Source organism: Diceros bicornis, chromosome 13 (assembly GCF_020826845.1).
Source record: "Diceros bicornis minor isolate mBicDic1 chromosome 13, mDicBic1.mat.cur, whole genome shotgun sequence".
NCBI lineage: Eukaryota > Metazoa > Chordata > Mammalia > Perissodactyla > Rhinocerotidae > Diceros > Diceros bicornis.
Window position 1 is genome coordinate 7904866 of NC_080752.1, and position 16461 is coordinate 7921326.

At 37.9% G+C, this 16461-nt stretch overlaps 1 protein-coding gene across 2 annotated transcripts in view; it reads right to left on the reverse strand.

Annotated features, from left to right (window-relative positions):
• ZSWIM5 (zinc finger SWIM-type containing 5) overlaps positions 1-16461 on the reverse strand; it is a 248798-nt gene that overhangs the window by 49763 nt on the left and 182574 nt on the right. For both annotated transcript variants that reach the window (XM_058552236.1, XM_058552234.1), the window contains exon 2: positions 8772-9128. In XM_058552236.1, coding sequence (XP_058408219.1) covers positions 8772-9128 — 357 coding nt within the window. The remainder of the gene's footprint in view (positions 1-8771; positions 9129-16461) is intronic.

Genomic DNA, 16461 nt, shown 5'->3' on the forward strand with positions numbered 1-16461 from the left:
CTTCCCTCCCTTTCCCTGCGACCTGTTCTTTGGCCAAAAAACAATACTTTCTCATTGTCAATATTGCCTCAGCTTTAAAGTCAGGGCTGCAATGAGAAATGGAAGCTATAACACAGTATACAGAGAGGCCAACACTACCAAGGTTCATGTACTGCTTAGTTTACTTGCAGGAGGGGCTCTTTTTCACCCCCTCACTGAATTGGCCATATACCCCATTGCCACCTATCGCAAGTATGTCCATCTTCTGCTCATATGCACATAAAGGCAGTAACACTCTTCTTAGCACTTTACTATTAATTCTCTTGAAGACCTGTTGCATTTTTGTTTTACATTGGAATTGTGCATTTCTCATCTATTCCCAACTAAATTAAAGTTTTTTAAGAGTAGGGATTCATTTTTGTACCTCACAGTGCCTGGCTCATTATAGCACTGAATTAATATTTATAGAACGAACAAATGTAAGTCTCATTGACCATCTAGATTTAAGCTCCAATAGGGCAAATAATATATTCTGTACTTCTTCTTCTTCTTCTTTTTTTTTTTTTGAGGAAGATCGGCCCTGAGCTAACATCTGCCAATCCTCCTCTTTTTGCTGAGGAAGACTGGCCCTGGGCTAACATCCATGCCCATCTTCCTCCACTTCATATGGGACGCCGCCACAGCATGGCTTGCCAAGTGGTGCATTGGTGCGCACCCAGGATCCGAACCGGTGAACCCTGGGCCACCGCAGCAGGGCGCGCGCACTTAACCACTTGCGCCATTGGGCCGGCCCCCGTACTTCTTTTATACCCCAAAAGTGGCAAAGCAAAAGAAATATACTCCTTATCCTTAAATATCTGTTAATAATCACCATTTATTGAGTGCTTCCTACATCCCAGAGTCTAAGCACTTTTAATACACTTCCCACTAAAATGTATGCTCCTTGAGGGCATAAACTGTTTTTTTTGCTGATATATTTGCAATGGGTATAACAGTGCCTAGCACATCAATGAATATTTGTTAAGTAAATTCCAATGAACTGTCAAAACAACTCTATGAGCTGGTATTACTATCCTAATTTTAAAATGAAAAAATTAAAGCTTATACAGGTAAATAATATAACAGATGGAAAGTATATGAGCCAGGATCCGTATGTTAGTCTCTCTCCAAAGTCTGTGTCCTTCACTCTAAGGCCATACTTTGGCCTCTAGCCTCATATTGTGATCCACCAGCTGGTTTCAGGCCCCCGAATGTAAGCTGGATGGTGTGTCTGAAGATAGCCAAATCCTTTCTTGACCTATTCTACTACAGAGAATATAGGATTAGTTAGACTAGTGCATTTTCTCCACAGTGAGGATAATCGAGTTCTCATCAGTACAGTGATTCTCAAATCTTAAGGTAGAGAATAATCACTTGGAGTCTGTGTTAAAAATGCAGATTATAGAGTCTCACCTCTAGTGATTCTAGTTTTCAGTAGCTCTATGGAGACAGAACTGAGATAAAATGAGATAAACTGGGTATAAACCAAGGACTGGGCCTCTGAATATCTCGTTGCTAAGGATAGGAATGAGGAAAGAACACCCATGACATGATGCTACAAAAGCAAGAGGCAGAGATGGTTTGAATTCTAATTCCGACCCTTGGGTGGTTCAATTAGGATATGAAAAAGCAGGGGCAGGACCCATTTTCCCAAGGGAGTTGGCCTTAATCAACTGACCAGAAGTGTGGAGTGACACCCCCTCTAAGGATCTGAAGAGATACAGAGAAAACTGGAGAAGCTTTTGGGCCCAGGTGGTGGTAGTGGCAGCAGCTGTGTAGAAATAAGGCACAGTTTATAAGACCTAGTGTGCAGACTATAAAAACCTGCTGCAATAGGACTAGGATAAGGCAAAGGCTTGAGAGTTACTGACAGTAAAATTTCACCTAAAACTTTAAAAGGGTTTGTTTATTTGATAGGAAAGAAAGGAAGGTAAACTTTGTAAATGTTTGCAGGTCTACAATGAACCCAGGAGATGAGAAACTGAGCTGCCAAAATGGATGGTTGCAGCAAAAAAGGGAGTTAAATCAATATTTGAGGCGTCCAGGTAATAAACTTCAAGGAGCTGATGTGACTGCTGAAGGAATCAGAGTCACCTAGGAGAGCATGAATTGGTAAGAGGCTCAAGGAGAATTTTCTAAGACATTTTCATTCATTTAACCAATGTTTATTGAGAGCCTACTATGTGTCAGGACCCGTGCCAATATTGGATATAGAGTGGTAAACAAGGCAGATACAGTCCCTGTCCTTGTGGAGCTGATAGGCTAGTTGGGGAAAGGGACATTAGGCAAATAATCACACGTGTACATATCTGTGTGGAAAGAAAGGTGGGTCAAAGAAGTTTTCCAGGAGAAGGTGACATTTAAGTGAACACCTGAGGAATGCAGAGTAGTTAGGCCTGGCAGAGAGTGGAGGAAATACTGTGTGTATTTTTTGTTCAAAAAAGCATGAAGTCATATATTATTGTGGTAATTAAGTACATCTATAAGGGGGAGAGGATAGGGAAAATATTCCAAAGAGAGGGACTATCAAGTGAAAATGTAGGCAAAAGCCAGATCATGCAAGGTTTTGTAGGCCATATGAAATTTGGATTTCATCCTAAGAGCAACAGGAGGCCACTGAAGGATTTTAAATAAGAAATGATATGACAAAATCTGTAGTTATAGAAAAGTTACTTTGGATGGCTGTGTGGAGAATGGAATTCAAGGGAGCAATAGTAGATATGGAAAGATCAGTAGGAGGCTACAGGAGCAATCCAGGTGGGAGATTATAGTGGTTTGATTTAGGGTGATGGCAGTATCAATTGGGAGAAGTGGAAAATGATGAAATATTCTTGGGAGGTAAATCTACAGGTCTTGCAAATGTGAATTATACCAAAAAAGTGTTAGGGATGACTACAAGGTTTCTATCATGACCCAGTGGCTAGATGGTGATGCTATTTATTGAGCAAGTCTGGGGAAGACGATAAATTCACGTTTGGATATGTTGATCTTGGGATGTCTCTGTGACATGCATAGTCAGTTGGATATGGGAGAAATAAACCTGTGAGTCACAGTACATAGATGACATTTAAAGTCAAAGATGTAGTTGAGATTGCCTATATTGATCAGGTAGAATAAGAGGAAGAGAAACTTAAGATTAATCTATAAGAAATGTCAGCATTAAAGGTCACATAGTAGAGGAAGGTACAGCACTTAGGAATGAATGAACAAGAACAGTGATAATTTTTTGTGTGTGTGAGGAAGACTAGCCCTGAGCTAACATCTGTTGCCAGCCTCCTCTTTTCGCTGAGGAAGATTGGCCCTGGGCTAACATCTGTGCCCATCTTCCTCTACTTTATATGTGGGACGCCTGCTACAGCATGGCTTGATGAGTGGTGCACAGGTCCACGCCTGGGATCTGAACCTGCGAAACCCAGGCCACTGAAGTGGAGAGTGCAAACTTAACCACTACACCACTTGGCCGGCCCCTGGAATAGTGATAATTTTAATTAGATAAACTAGGCCTGGAGTTCACAACCAGCCTCTCCAGCTGTGTCTCACTAACTCCCAGGCAAAATCTTAAAAAAAAAAATCCTTTGGTTAAAAAAAAAAGATAATAATGTCCCTATATATGTTCACTGGTCAGAACATTTCAGTCTTTTCACAAAAAGAGATGAGTATGAAACTAATTCCCCTCAGTTAGTGGTACAGTGAAGCCAGTCAATGTAAAGGACACTAACATTATAGTGTGAAATTTTCCACAGGACTATAAGAGAAATGGTAACAAGTGAAGATAAAATAGAAAGGATGTCTTTTATAAATAATTACGAAACAAACCATCATGTGGGTTGAGGCTCCAAGTTAGAATTGAGGCTATAACAATGAGACCTGTCCTGAGGAAACTATTAATTCTGTGGAACACATTTTTCTTTCATTCTTAAACATCCTTTTATAAATTATAAAAATAATAATATGCTTATTGCAGAAAATATACTAAAGCATAAAGAAAATAAAAATCTACCTACAATGCCACCAGCCATAGATTACCATTGTTAATATTATGGTGTATTTTCTTCCAGTCTTTTTGCCCTGTGCGTATACGTACGTGTGTACACATATGTACACACACACACACCACTTTTTAAATTAAATTAAAATTTTTAAATTGAAATATAAATTACGAAAAGTGCATATATCTTAAGTATACAGCTTGATAAATTATCACATAGTGATTATAACAACGTAACTACCACTGAAGTTGAGAAATAGACTACTACCAGCATCCCAGAAGTCCCTTTGCAAACACTATCTCCTTTCCCCTTCCCTCAAATTAACCACTATCCTGACTTCTAACACCAGGGACTTGTTTTTGAACTTTACATAAATGGAATCATACAAGATTTACTCTTTTGTGTCTGGCTTTTTTCACTCAACATCATGTTTGTAAGATTCACCCATATTTTTGTGTTTAGCAATACCAAATTTATGTTCACTGATATATAGTACTCCATTATATGAAGCTATCAATTTATTTAACCATTCTACTGTTGATGGACATTTGCATTGTTTCTAGTTTAGGCTATTACAAATTACGCTACTCATTTCCATTGGGTAGACAACTAGGAGAAGAATTTCTGGGTCATGGGGTGTGAATATGTTCAACTTTAGTTAGATGATGCCAAACAGTTTCCCAAAGTGATTGTAACAATTTATACTCCCACTTGCAATATATTAGTCCCAGTTGCTCAATATCCTCACCAATACTTGATACTGATAGTTTAAAACATTCAGCCATTCTGGTGGATACATAGTGGTCTCTCACTGTGGTTTTAATTTGCATTTCCCTGATTACTACTTAGTTAAAGTACCTTTTAATATATTTATTAGCCATTTGGATACCCTTTTGTCAAGTGCCTTTTTAGGTCTCTTGTCCATTTTATTATTTGTAGGGGTTCTTTATATATTTAGGATACAAGCCCTTTGTCAGTTATATGTATTAAAATATCTTCTTCTACTATTTTGCCTTTTTCATCTTTTTTTTTTGTGTGTGTGAGGAAGATCGGCCCTGACCTAACATCTGCCAATCCTCCTCTTTTTGCTGAGGAAGATTGGCCCTGGGCTAACATCCATGCCCATCTTCCTCCACTTTATATTTGGGACTCCTGCCACAGCATGGCTTGCCAAGCGGTGCGTCGTGCCCCCCCGGGATCCGAACCGGCGAACCCCGGGCCACCGCAGCAGAGCGCGTGCACCTAACCGCTTGCGCCACCAGGCCGGCCCCACCTTTTTCATCTCTTAATGGTGCCTTTTGATAAATAGAAGTTTAACATTTTTAATGTAGTCCAGTTTATCAATGTTTTCCTACTTAAGAAATTTCTTCCTACCTCAAGGACATGAAGATATTTTCTCATTTATCTCCTATATGCCTTATTATTTCACTTTTCCCATTTATATCTGCAAGCCATCTCCAACTGATTTTTCTGTATGGTATGAGGTAGGAATCAAGTTTCCCCCCACCGTCTCACATGAATATCTAGTTGATCCAGCACTATTTATTGAAAAGATTCTTCTTTTTCCATTGCTGGGCATTTAGTGGAAACCTTTCACTTTGGAAACTCACATGTTTTTGTTCTACGAAATTTTCTTCAATTACTCCATTGATGAATTCCTTACCTCTGTTTTCTATTTCTGGAACTCCTATTATTCAAACACTGGAATTCCAGGACTCATTCTCTTAATTATTTACATCTTTTTTTCCTCCTATTTTTCTTCTTCTTGTTTTTTTGCTCTACTCTATAGGAACTTTCCTTATTTTTATTTTCCATCATTTAGTTTTATAATTTTTTGCCATTGTAATGGCATTTGTAATATTCATTAGTTCTTTCTGTTCTGTGAATTTGTTTTTACAGTATCCAGTTTTTATTTCATGATTGCAATATCTTCTTTTATTCCTATGATGACATTATTAATAATTTTTCAAAGTTTTCTTCTCTCTGCATAGTCTCTATTTCCCCCAATTGCTTTCTATGTTTGTTAGTCCTGGTCTGTATCTTCCATAATATTCAACGCTGTCAACCGTTCACTTCTTGAATCAATTCTATACTGCCTTTGACAATAACTTGCTAGCTTTTTCTCATTTCTCATTCTACTTTGCTAAGCCCCACACTGGCTCCTGTTTCATCACTGGTATATGCACTGAACGAGGTATCAAGCTTGGTGACGGAGACTCAGAAATTAGTAAGACAGGGCTCCTGACCTGACCCCTCAAGTTATCTTACTTATCTTTTGGTATCTAATCTCTCTTCATGGATAATCAGCAACTGATGCCCTGGCCAGGATGCTGTATGCCAGAGAATCTCAGGATATGGATTTACTGGAGCAAATAACAAACAGAGCATGGAGCAGTGGTAGTCATAGAGTTGGAAAGATAGTCCAAACTGAATCACTAATCCAAAGAGGACAAGGCAAAGTCTAGCTAAAACCACATATAGAGACTAATAAAATAAAAGGTTTCAGGGAAGTGAGGAGCAGAGCAATGCCTGAATCCATTCCTGGGATTAAAAGCAGGCAGCTAGCAGTTTTAGAAATCTTATTCCTGTTTTTTAAGTCTGTTTTGGTGAGGAGTAGGGTTTGGGAGAGAGGAGAAAGATGTTCTAAGTGTTTAAAGATTTAGCAGGGAACAGAAACATGACTTCAAATATCATCTCTATGCTAGTAACTCCAAAATTCAGACTTTTGTCCTCAGTTCTAGATCCATATATCCAAATGTCTATTAGAAATCTTTACCTAAATGTTCTACAAGCACATCAAACTTAAATTGAATTCATCTTCCTCCTAAATTCATTCCTCCTCTTATGTTCTCTAAGTGAATGATAACATTATCATCAAATCCATCAATGCCATCCTAGCTAGACATTCTGGAATTATTTCCTCTCATCTTCCTCTTCTTCACTCCTCACTCCTACACACTTGGATGTTGAATCCAGTCCACGTTACTTCTGAGATATTCCATTTCCACCCTCCCCCTCTCATTTTCAGTATCATTGCCATATAAGCACTGGTTATTAGAAATAGATTTGGAAAGGCCTTATGGAATATTAGGGAACCTGGGGTAGAAAGCTAATATTAGTGTGGGATGAACACAGGTACAGAAGTATTAGCTCCTAGGGAAGACTGAGAATCACATCTCAAGTTCAATGTGGCAATTTAAGCCCAATTTCAGACAAATAATAAGATACTGAGATGGGAGGGGTAACGAGGAATAAAGCTTGCTTCAGCACAGTGGTAGAAAGGGAAGAGAGTCGTTTTGGTGACAGTAGTGGCGAACAAGACAGGTGCAATACAGGTCCTCAACCAAGGTGCTCAGTTCCAGAAAAGGCAAGAGAGCTTGGAAATAGGCAAAAATTCTGAGAAAGAGCTAGTGGGAATGAGGTACAAAAGCAGGCCACAGCCCAGTTGTTGGGGTACAGAGCTGTACTTCCCTCTGGAGCTGCAGACCTGGAGATAGGGCAGAACTCAGGTCACTTAGAGCTCTAGACTTAAGGAGGCCAAAGAAGTAGAAGAGCCCCCCTATGTAGGATAAGAAGAGATATATAAAGCTAGTCTTGAACAGCATCACTCAAATAGCAAGAGCTCAGTTATTATGTAAATGTTACACCTTTGAGTATAAAGTAACAGAAGATTATTTCTGCTAGTTAGCAAGAGTTCTCGAAGCCTGTCTTTCTGACTATCCCTGTTTCTGAGGAGCGGTGAGGTGGTGTGTAGGAACTGATTAGCTCTATTGGCCAACTTGGAAAGGCAGGTCCTCTGGCACATGGACTACAGTATTATATAGGCCATCCACCTGGTCTCATTGCCTCCTTTATTCTAGTACCAAAATATCTGATAAAAATGGAGAGGTAGTATAGAGAAGCATAAAAAACTTGAGTTCTGAAGTCAGCTGAGCTTGGGGTATAAATAATTTCCTTATTTATAAAATGGAAATGCTTGTGACGCCTACCTCACAGGGTAGTTTTGAAAACTAAATGAATTAACATATATAAAGTCCCTTGCATGATGCCTGGAACATAGGAGGACCTAACAAACAAAATGAAAAATTGGCTCATACAGCTCCTCTTCTCAAAATTCTTCAATGGTTTCTTAAGATTAACTCTCTACAACCTGGCTTCATTATAAAAGCAAGAATTTATTTTAGACTTGGCTGTCTTTTCTACTACATTATAAGCTACTAGAAGGCAGGAACCATGTCTGTTTTATGCCCTCAACAATCAGCACTATTGCTTGCACATAGTAGGTACTCAATATATACTTGTTGAATGAATGAGTGAACATAGTATCTTTCTCCATCCACGCACTCTTCCATTATATAGCTCATAAGCACAATGCTAACAGATGCTCTTTAGAATAACCCTGATGCTATGCAGGATCCTGAAATGTTAAAGGAATTCTCATATCCTTCTCATTTCACTGAATGACACAAATTATTTTATACTTTCTCTCACTTCTGAATATTCCAGGCTCCTGGGGATAGGGATTGTATGCACAAATAATGTCCATAAACTAGATCAATATATAACTCTAACATTCTCTGTCCTTTTTTGCCAAAACCTTTATGAGGTAGACAATTGGACTGCTTTAAGAACTAAGAGTTAAATGGATAGTTGTTTGGATAGAATGAACTAAGGTTAAGTGATTACAACTGCAAAAACATCCCAACCTCTAAACATGCAATAAAGCAATAAAGATTTTTAGAAACAAAAATGTTGTACAATTACCATTCACTTGGTTGATTTCTGAGTTGGAGGATAGAATCTCATCTGCCAGTTTCTGTGCAGTAGGAAGCACTTCAGTGTGGTGTGCTGTGATTAAATATTGAATAAACTTTTGTAGCTGGTCTCTATTCATCTGGAAAAGGGTTTCTGAGATAGGAAGACGCAATTTGACTTGGTCTGGTTTACGGATCCTGTAGAGTGAGAGCGCTACCACATGAGCACAGTAGAATATGTCTTTGTTCCCACAGCCACATGTCACTGAAGTGATTTTGCATCGATCAAAACTGATTGCAACTTTGTAAGTCACTGATGGTTCAGAAGCAGTAGCCGGCTCAGTTACTGTGCCACTGAGATGGAAGCCTAAGGAAACAAAGAAAGTGTGTTTAGAGATTCAGTAGTACAAAACTTGAACATTTTCGAATATTCTGCATTTCAATTAATCAAGTCAAAAACTATTTGCTGAGTATCTCCTATATATGTGGTAGGCTCTGCCATAGACACAAAGGTCAGTGAAACTCAGGTATTGCTTTTAAGGAAAAGACAATCTAGAAAAAGAGTCCTTATATAACCTGGAATCCATGAACCTCCTAAACTAATACAAAAACTTTTTGTATGTACATACGTTCATTTTTCTGGAGGGATAGTTTATAGCTTTCATCATAGTCTCAAAAAGGTTAATAAGGAAGCCCAAATAAGTTATGAACCTCTATAGTAATTTTGAGATCTTTGTGGACGGAGATAAGTCTACATCAGTACAATCTGGAGTAAGGTGAGTGCTATAAATGAAAGAGAAACCCAAAGAATGCCATGAGGAAGGACAGGAGGAAGAACAAGGAAGATAAAGACAACATTCCTCAAAATATACAGTTTCAAAATGTGACCATGTGGAATACCTGAAAGGCAAGAAACCTCATATGACATGGAAAGTAGAGCTTGGTGCAGGGAGACTAGGCAGTGTTACACCTCTACTCACTAGCACACAGCACTAATCATTTTGAAATGTAGAAAGAATACATTAAGTTACAACCAGATTGAAAAAAGTCAAATCAATAGCAAATTCATTCTATAATATTGTTTATTCTTCTCCTTTGACAAAAATATGTCTTCAGCTCATCAGTCAGTCAATTCAACAAAAGTTTAATGAGACCTTAAGTATCAGACTGCTAGGCCTAGGGATACTAATAGAAAAAGGAGAGGAATATCAAATACTTGTAAAGCATCTACCATATAGTAGAACTGTGTTGGTTCCTTTAGCAATTTATTGGAACAACCTTATGCAGTTGGCATTATTTTCCTTATTTTAAAGGTGTGTAAACTGGGGTTCAGAAAGGTTAAGTAATTTGCTTGCTAGCCCCTCAGCTAGCAAGTGATAGACCTGGAATTTGGAACCAGGTCTGACTGACTCCAAAGTTTATTTTCTTTTATTTATATTACACTATCTCTAAAAGACACCATGACAAAGTCCTTATCCTCAAAAATCACAGACATATATGGGCCGGCCCCGTGGCTTAGCAGTTAAGTGTGTGCGCTCCGCTGCTGGCGGCCTGGGTTCGGATCCCGGGCGTGCACCGACACACCGCTTCTCCGGTCATGCTGAGGCCGGATCCCACATACAGCAACTAGAAGGATGTGCAGCTATGACATACAACTATCTACTGGGGCTTTGGGGGAAAAAAATTAAAAAATAAAAAATAAAATTAAAAAAAAACTCACAGACATAAGTAAATGATTACAATATGATGTGCCCAATGGTACAGTAGAGACAGGAACAAAAGTAAGGCTAATTTCAGAGACTTTCCTATTTAACTGCAATGTACACTGTGAATAGGAAAGCAATTTTAAATAATTTTATTTTGTTAAATAAATATTTGCCAAATAATAGAAGGTACACATATAGTTTCAGAGCCAGCATTGTGACCTGGTAGAATTAAAAAACGCAGAGAGAAAACTTTCCAAAGTTCAAGTTTCAGATAACTGTGGTTAATTAAAAGAAGAATAAGACCCAAATTTACAAGCATACTCACAAAATCTGGCAAAATTAACAACACTAAAGGCACATGTAGGTCCAATTCAAAGAAAGGTGCTCATTACTGAAAAAGTTAAGATTAATTTCCAGAGCAAGAAAAAGATCAAAATTAATTTGCTAACTTCACAGCCTCCAGGTATACTTTTTAACCTTCACAGGGGCCTTCTCTCAGCTAAACTTAGCTGCAGATTTAAAAATATTCGTCACTTGTTTAAAGCAAAGTAAAAAAGTTACGTTCAAATATGATTAAGTATGGGTAAAACTGCCATCACTTTAGAACTAAGGAAGAGAACTGCCGGGTTGAGAAACAGCTCCTCTCCAGATTTATATCCACCAGACAGGCCAGTAGAGTAATACAGCAGAAAGCGTACTGTACTGGAATTAGGGAGCTAGGATCTGCTATTTACTATGTAGTCTCAGGCAACTCGCTTTACAACTCCGAGCCTCAGCTTCCTTCTCAGTAAAGTGGGGGTAATACCGCTTCTCTTTCAAAAGTACTTTGCAAAACTGTAAAATGTCCTACACGCTCTTACGCAATTTTTGTTAATGGGTCTCCATGTCAAAGGAATCAGAAACAAACTCCCCAATGGCCAACTTTCACAGTGGTTGAAAACCAGGTGCTAAGAAAGTATATTCTTCATTCCCGGTAGGCCACTCAGGAGTATTTGGTACATTCTTGAGAAATGATAAGTTCTGATGAAAACAGACCTCATAGAAGGGCTACTTTGAAATTTCAAATAAGATAGTGATGTCAATGTGGGAAAAGCTTAGGCTCCAAGCCAGTGAATCTAAAAGATAAGTATAAACATTTCTATTTATCAGTTCAATGCTTTGGGGCACTGGGCCTGCAGCACAGTCTCTGAACCCAACTCTCTCATTCCCCTCCTGCATGAAAAGAAATAAGAATATTGGTTAGATTTGGGACAGAAACAATGGGTATCTTATTAAGACATAAGCCCCATGGGAGCAGGGCTGTCTCTGTGTATCATTCATCACTACAAAAAAACAAAATCGCTCTGGCTGTAATATGAAAAAAAGATTGGATCTCAGCTTCCATATTTTTAAGATGAGAGGTTGGTCTAGAAGACCTCCTAGGTTCATTTTAGCACAGATATATCATGATTTTATAGTGACTATGACTGAATCTATTATCATCATCTTTCCTAGAACCAGGGTACTTTTGGGATTTAAAGAGTGTATAATAATAGCTAACGTTTATGAGCACCTCCTATGTGTTAGGGTCCGTTCTAAGTGCTTTACAAGCATTAACTCATTAAATTTTCACAATTCTTATGAATTTGAGAGTAGGTATACTGGTAAGATTTCTGTGTCAGTTTGACTAGGCTACAGAACCCAGTTCTTCAATTAAACACTAATCTAAGGTACTGCTGTGGAGGTATTTTGTAGATGCGGTTAACATCTACAAGCAGTTGACTTTAACTAAAGGAAATTATTCTCAGTAATGTGGGTGGGTCTCATCCAATCAGTTGAAAGGCCTTAAGAGCAAAATCGAGGTTTCTCTTAGAAAGAAATTCTGCCTCAAGACTGCAGCATCATCCTGCCCAAGATTTTCCAGCCTGCTGGCCTCGCTACAGATTTCAGACATGCCAGCTCCTATAACTGCATAGGCCAATTCCTTGAAATAAATTATGTGTGTACAGTGTGTGTGTGTATACCGTACTGACTCTGTTTCTCTGGAAAACTCTGATTGATTATTATTATAGTTCCCATTTTATGTATGAGGAAATACAAGCACAGAAGAGGTTAAGTAACTTGCTCAAGGTCATTCTGCTAGTAAGTGGCAAAGCCAAGGTTCACACCCAGGCAGTCTGGCTCAAAAGCCCATACTCTTAATTATTACACTATACTGCCTCTGTATAATATTGTGTTGTATGGCAATCAATACCACATTTAACTTTATAAACTATAAAACAATACAACTAGAAACATCATTAGAAAATAACTTTAAGGTTTATTGAAATTCTAAAATTTCAGTTTTTATAGCACTGGTAATGGCTTGAACCTTCTAGGTTAATCTGGAATTAGAGACAAAATGTTGAGTATCAGTTTAGATTCCAGCTGTCTCCACAGTAGGTTAATGTTAAAACTTTCTGCAAAGTATTTTTCAAAAGCTAGTTAGACCTGGCTCCCCAGAGGCTTCAGTTAAGGCCCATGATGCTCTTGGGAACATGTTCAGTTGAGCTGGGTAAATCTTTGGGCTCCATCAGCTGTATTAACACTGGTATAGCTCAGACCTAGGCCCATTTGAAAGGCGGAAGGCTCTGAGCAGCTCTGTGGAAGTTCCCTTGCTAGGAGTTCCTTTTTCCCTTCATATCTCTTAGAATGTAAACTGAAAGTCAGTTTCAAATACTTGTACTTCTTGTCTATTTTAACCTAGTAACATTTTTTTAAAGTTTAATTACTCCTGAGAATAAAGCTACATAGAATAGGTTCAATGTAGTGTTTTCTTTCCCATTGCAAACCTAACTGCCATAAACATGTAAATAAAAAATCTGCTGATTTAAGCAAACATGCAGAAGCCTAATTTTTAAAAATCTCTGTTAAATTCAGCATGTATTTATGGAATACCCACTGTACGCTCTGATTTTTTACTTTTTAACTCTTCCATTTGGACATTTTCAAACAAAGTAAAGAGGGTATAGTATAATGAGTCCCCATGTATCTATCACTCAGCTTCAACAATTACCAACACAAAGATAAACTTGTTTAATCTTTACCCTTTCCCAAGTCCTTCCCTATCCTCTCCAATGGATTATATTGAAGTAAATCCCAGAAATATCATCTTATTGGTAAACACCTCTGCATACATTTCTAAAAGATAAGAATTTAAAATTAATAATAATTCCTTAATATCAAATATCCAGTGTTTAGATTTCCACAACTGACATCAAAACAACAAAAACAAAAATAAGAGATTTGTTCATAATAGGATACAAAGAAGGTCCAGACATTACATTTGGTTGATATGTCTTTTAAGTTACAAGTTCCCTCTCCTTCCTTTTCCCCCCAATTATTCACCAAAAAATAACAGTTAGGTCTAGAGAGACTTGACTAGATTCAGGTTTTTTGGTAAAATTACTTCATAGGTTGTGTTGCATACTTCCTAATACATCACATCAGGAGACATAACGCCTGATGGTCTTTCTTTTTGTGCTATTAGGATTGATCAATGGGTTCAGGTGTTGTTAGCCTGAACCATTCATTATAAAGTTCCTTGTCAACTTTTCATCTAACAGTTTTTATTAGTCATTGACGATCATTGCCTCAATCTATTATTTCATTATAGAAATAATTAAAAAAAATTTTTTTAATTTAAATATCTTTATTTTTTATTTAAATTTTGACTCTCTCACCTTCTCTGACTCTTAACCCCCTCATCTGTAAAGTAAGGAAAAAGACACATAAAGTGGCCAGCTCTGTGCCTGGAACATGGTGGGTTTTCAACAAAAAAAGTGACAGAAACAACCACAAAAACTGCTTAGAACTCATCAGAAAAACAACTACTTTATAGACAAAATTTTCCTAAACATCATCTTTGTGATGATCCTTCACTCACATTTCCCTAAAATACAAAAAGAAAACTCATATAATGTGAAATTATCCTGCTTATCAAATATTCAAATGCCCAAGAACCACAGGCTTTTAAAACAGTCTCTTTTATCAGCTGTAGGTCTTGAAATGATAAAGATAATGGTTGGACTGGTGGGAGAGGGAGTAGGCAGTCATATAGGGAAGCAACATATGTTTGCTTTACTAGGGGCTCCAGCAGGCCATAAAGGTCAAACTCCCATAGTTCCTTACTTCATACAGCATGTCTTTTTGGAGCAAAGCAGTCAGGAATGGTGGGTCTGGTGGAGACCTAACTTTGTGAGGAAAATAGTCAATCAGGCAGCTGCTCCCCCTTGTGGCTCTATCACTTTATACAGGAGGAGGAAAAAAAAACCAAGTAGTTTAATACCAAGCAAGCCCTGAAAAATACACCAACTACTTTCAAGGACCTTGCTATTTAGTTTTGCAAGCACTGCACCACCTCCCCAACCCACTCCTAAATCACAAAGCAAACTCTGCCCCGAGAAAAAGAGATACTTCATCTCAACTTTCTGTTCTGTGGCTGAGACAGCTTACCTACCCGGCCTCTACATTGTTTAGAAATTTAAGAATAAAATTTCCACAACCGCTTCTCCAAGTACAATGGCTTCGCAACCCTCGGCTTCCAGGAAAATCACTGGCCTCCTATAAATACCTGCTACGGGGTAAGCCCCTCCCAGCATGTGATCCCGTAAGCATGCCATGTTTTCCTTGCCTTCCACATGCTCCAAGTGCCATTTAGGAGTGGGGCAAGATTCAAAAAGTGTGTAGAAATGGCCTCATCGGCCCCTAATAACCCAGTTCTTTCCAGGTTCCTTGCTAGAGCTTGCCGTGCTTAAATGTGCAGCAAGAGCTCTGAGAACCTCAAGATTAGCAAGAAATTGTTAAAAATCCATGAGTGGCTCATGGCTTAAAAGAGTTCTTATTCTCCTGCCTTCTAAACTGAATGGTGGCACAAGAGGAAATGGAAATGACTGAAATTGTTTACTTAACAATTTTCTTTTCCAGCATCAAGGCTGGGGAATCCAGGGCATGGGCTGGATCCAACCTTGGACTAAACAGAAAGTACCAAGGACCAGTCTTCCGCTTGTGGAAATATAAATAAAATTTCTCTTCCCAAAATAATGAAATCGTATGTTCTTCAAGGCTTAGCTCAAATACCACCTCCATATGAAACTCTAGCTGATGCCCCAGTAGCTGAACTGAATCATATTAAATGAAGAAGCTTTAATATTTGCGCCTATGGAACTTACAGTCTAGTTCACAAGAGAGATTTTACCCAGCATCAAATAATAAAGGACCTAAGAGTAATCATTTCACAAATGAGGAACAGGCTCAGAGAAGTAATGCAATTTGCCCCAAATTTATTGCATGATTACAGTCATGATAACAGAAATTAAAATGACTGTAAGTTAACATTCTGAAACATCATAGGCTTTAAAAACTAGGAAAAATAAATTTGTAAAGAGTTTCCTTCAAATTAATATACTTCCTAAATATAGCCAAATTGCTTCTTCCGATCAAGAAAGAAAATAAGTAACTTTTAATCATTAACATTTTTTGAGCACTTACCATATGCTAGACACTAAGTCCTTTTATAAACGTTATATCATTTAATCCTCACCACAACATTATGTGTTTTGTACCATTATATCCCCATTTTTTGTAGGTAAAGAAACTGAGGCTTAGAGGAATTAACTTGCCTAAATTTACACAGCCAGTAAGTGGCAGACCTAGGATTTGAACCTAGGTAGTCTGTCTTCCGAGTCTAAGCTTCTAACAACAACATTTTATTTCTATTATAATGTTTCCCAAACACCAATTTCATTTTCCTAGCTTCAGAAAATCAGAGTGATGTTTGGTATTGGTTAAAAAAAATTTTTTTTAATTAGGACATTGCAAAATCATACTAACTCAACTTTCATCCTTTGTTTACATACAGTCAGCTACTATGATACTCAATTACCAAACTGATAGAAAAATAGAATCCTAATAGGAACAGATGGCAAAAAATATGCAAAATATGGTCTCCCTTGTCAGATTCAACTTGGTAACCAA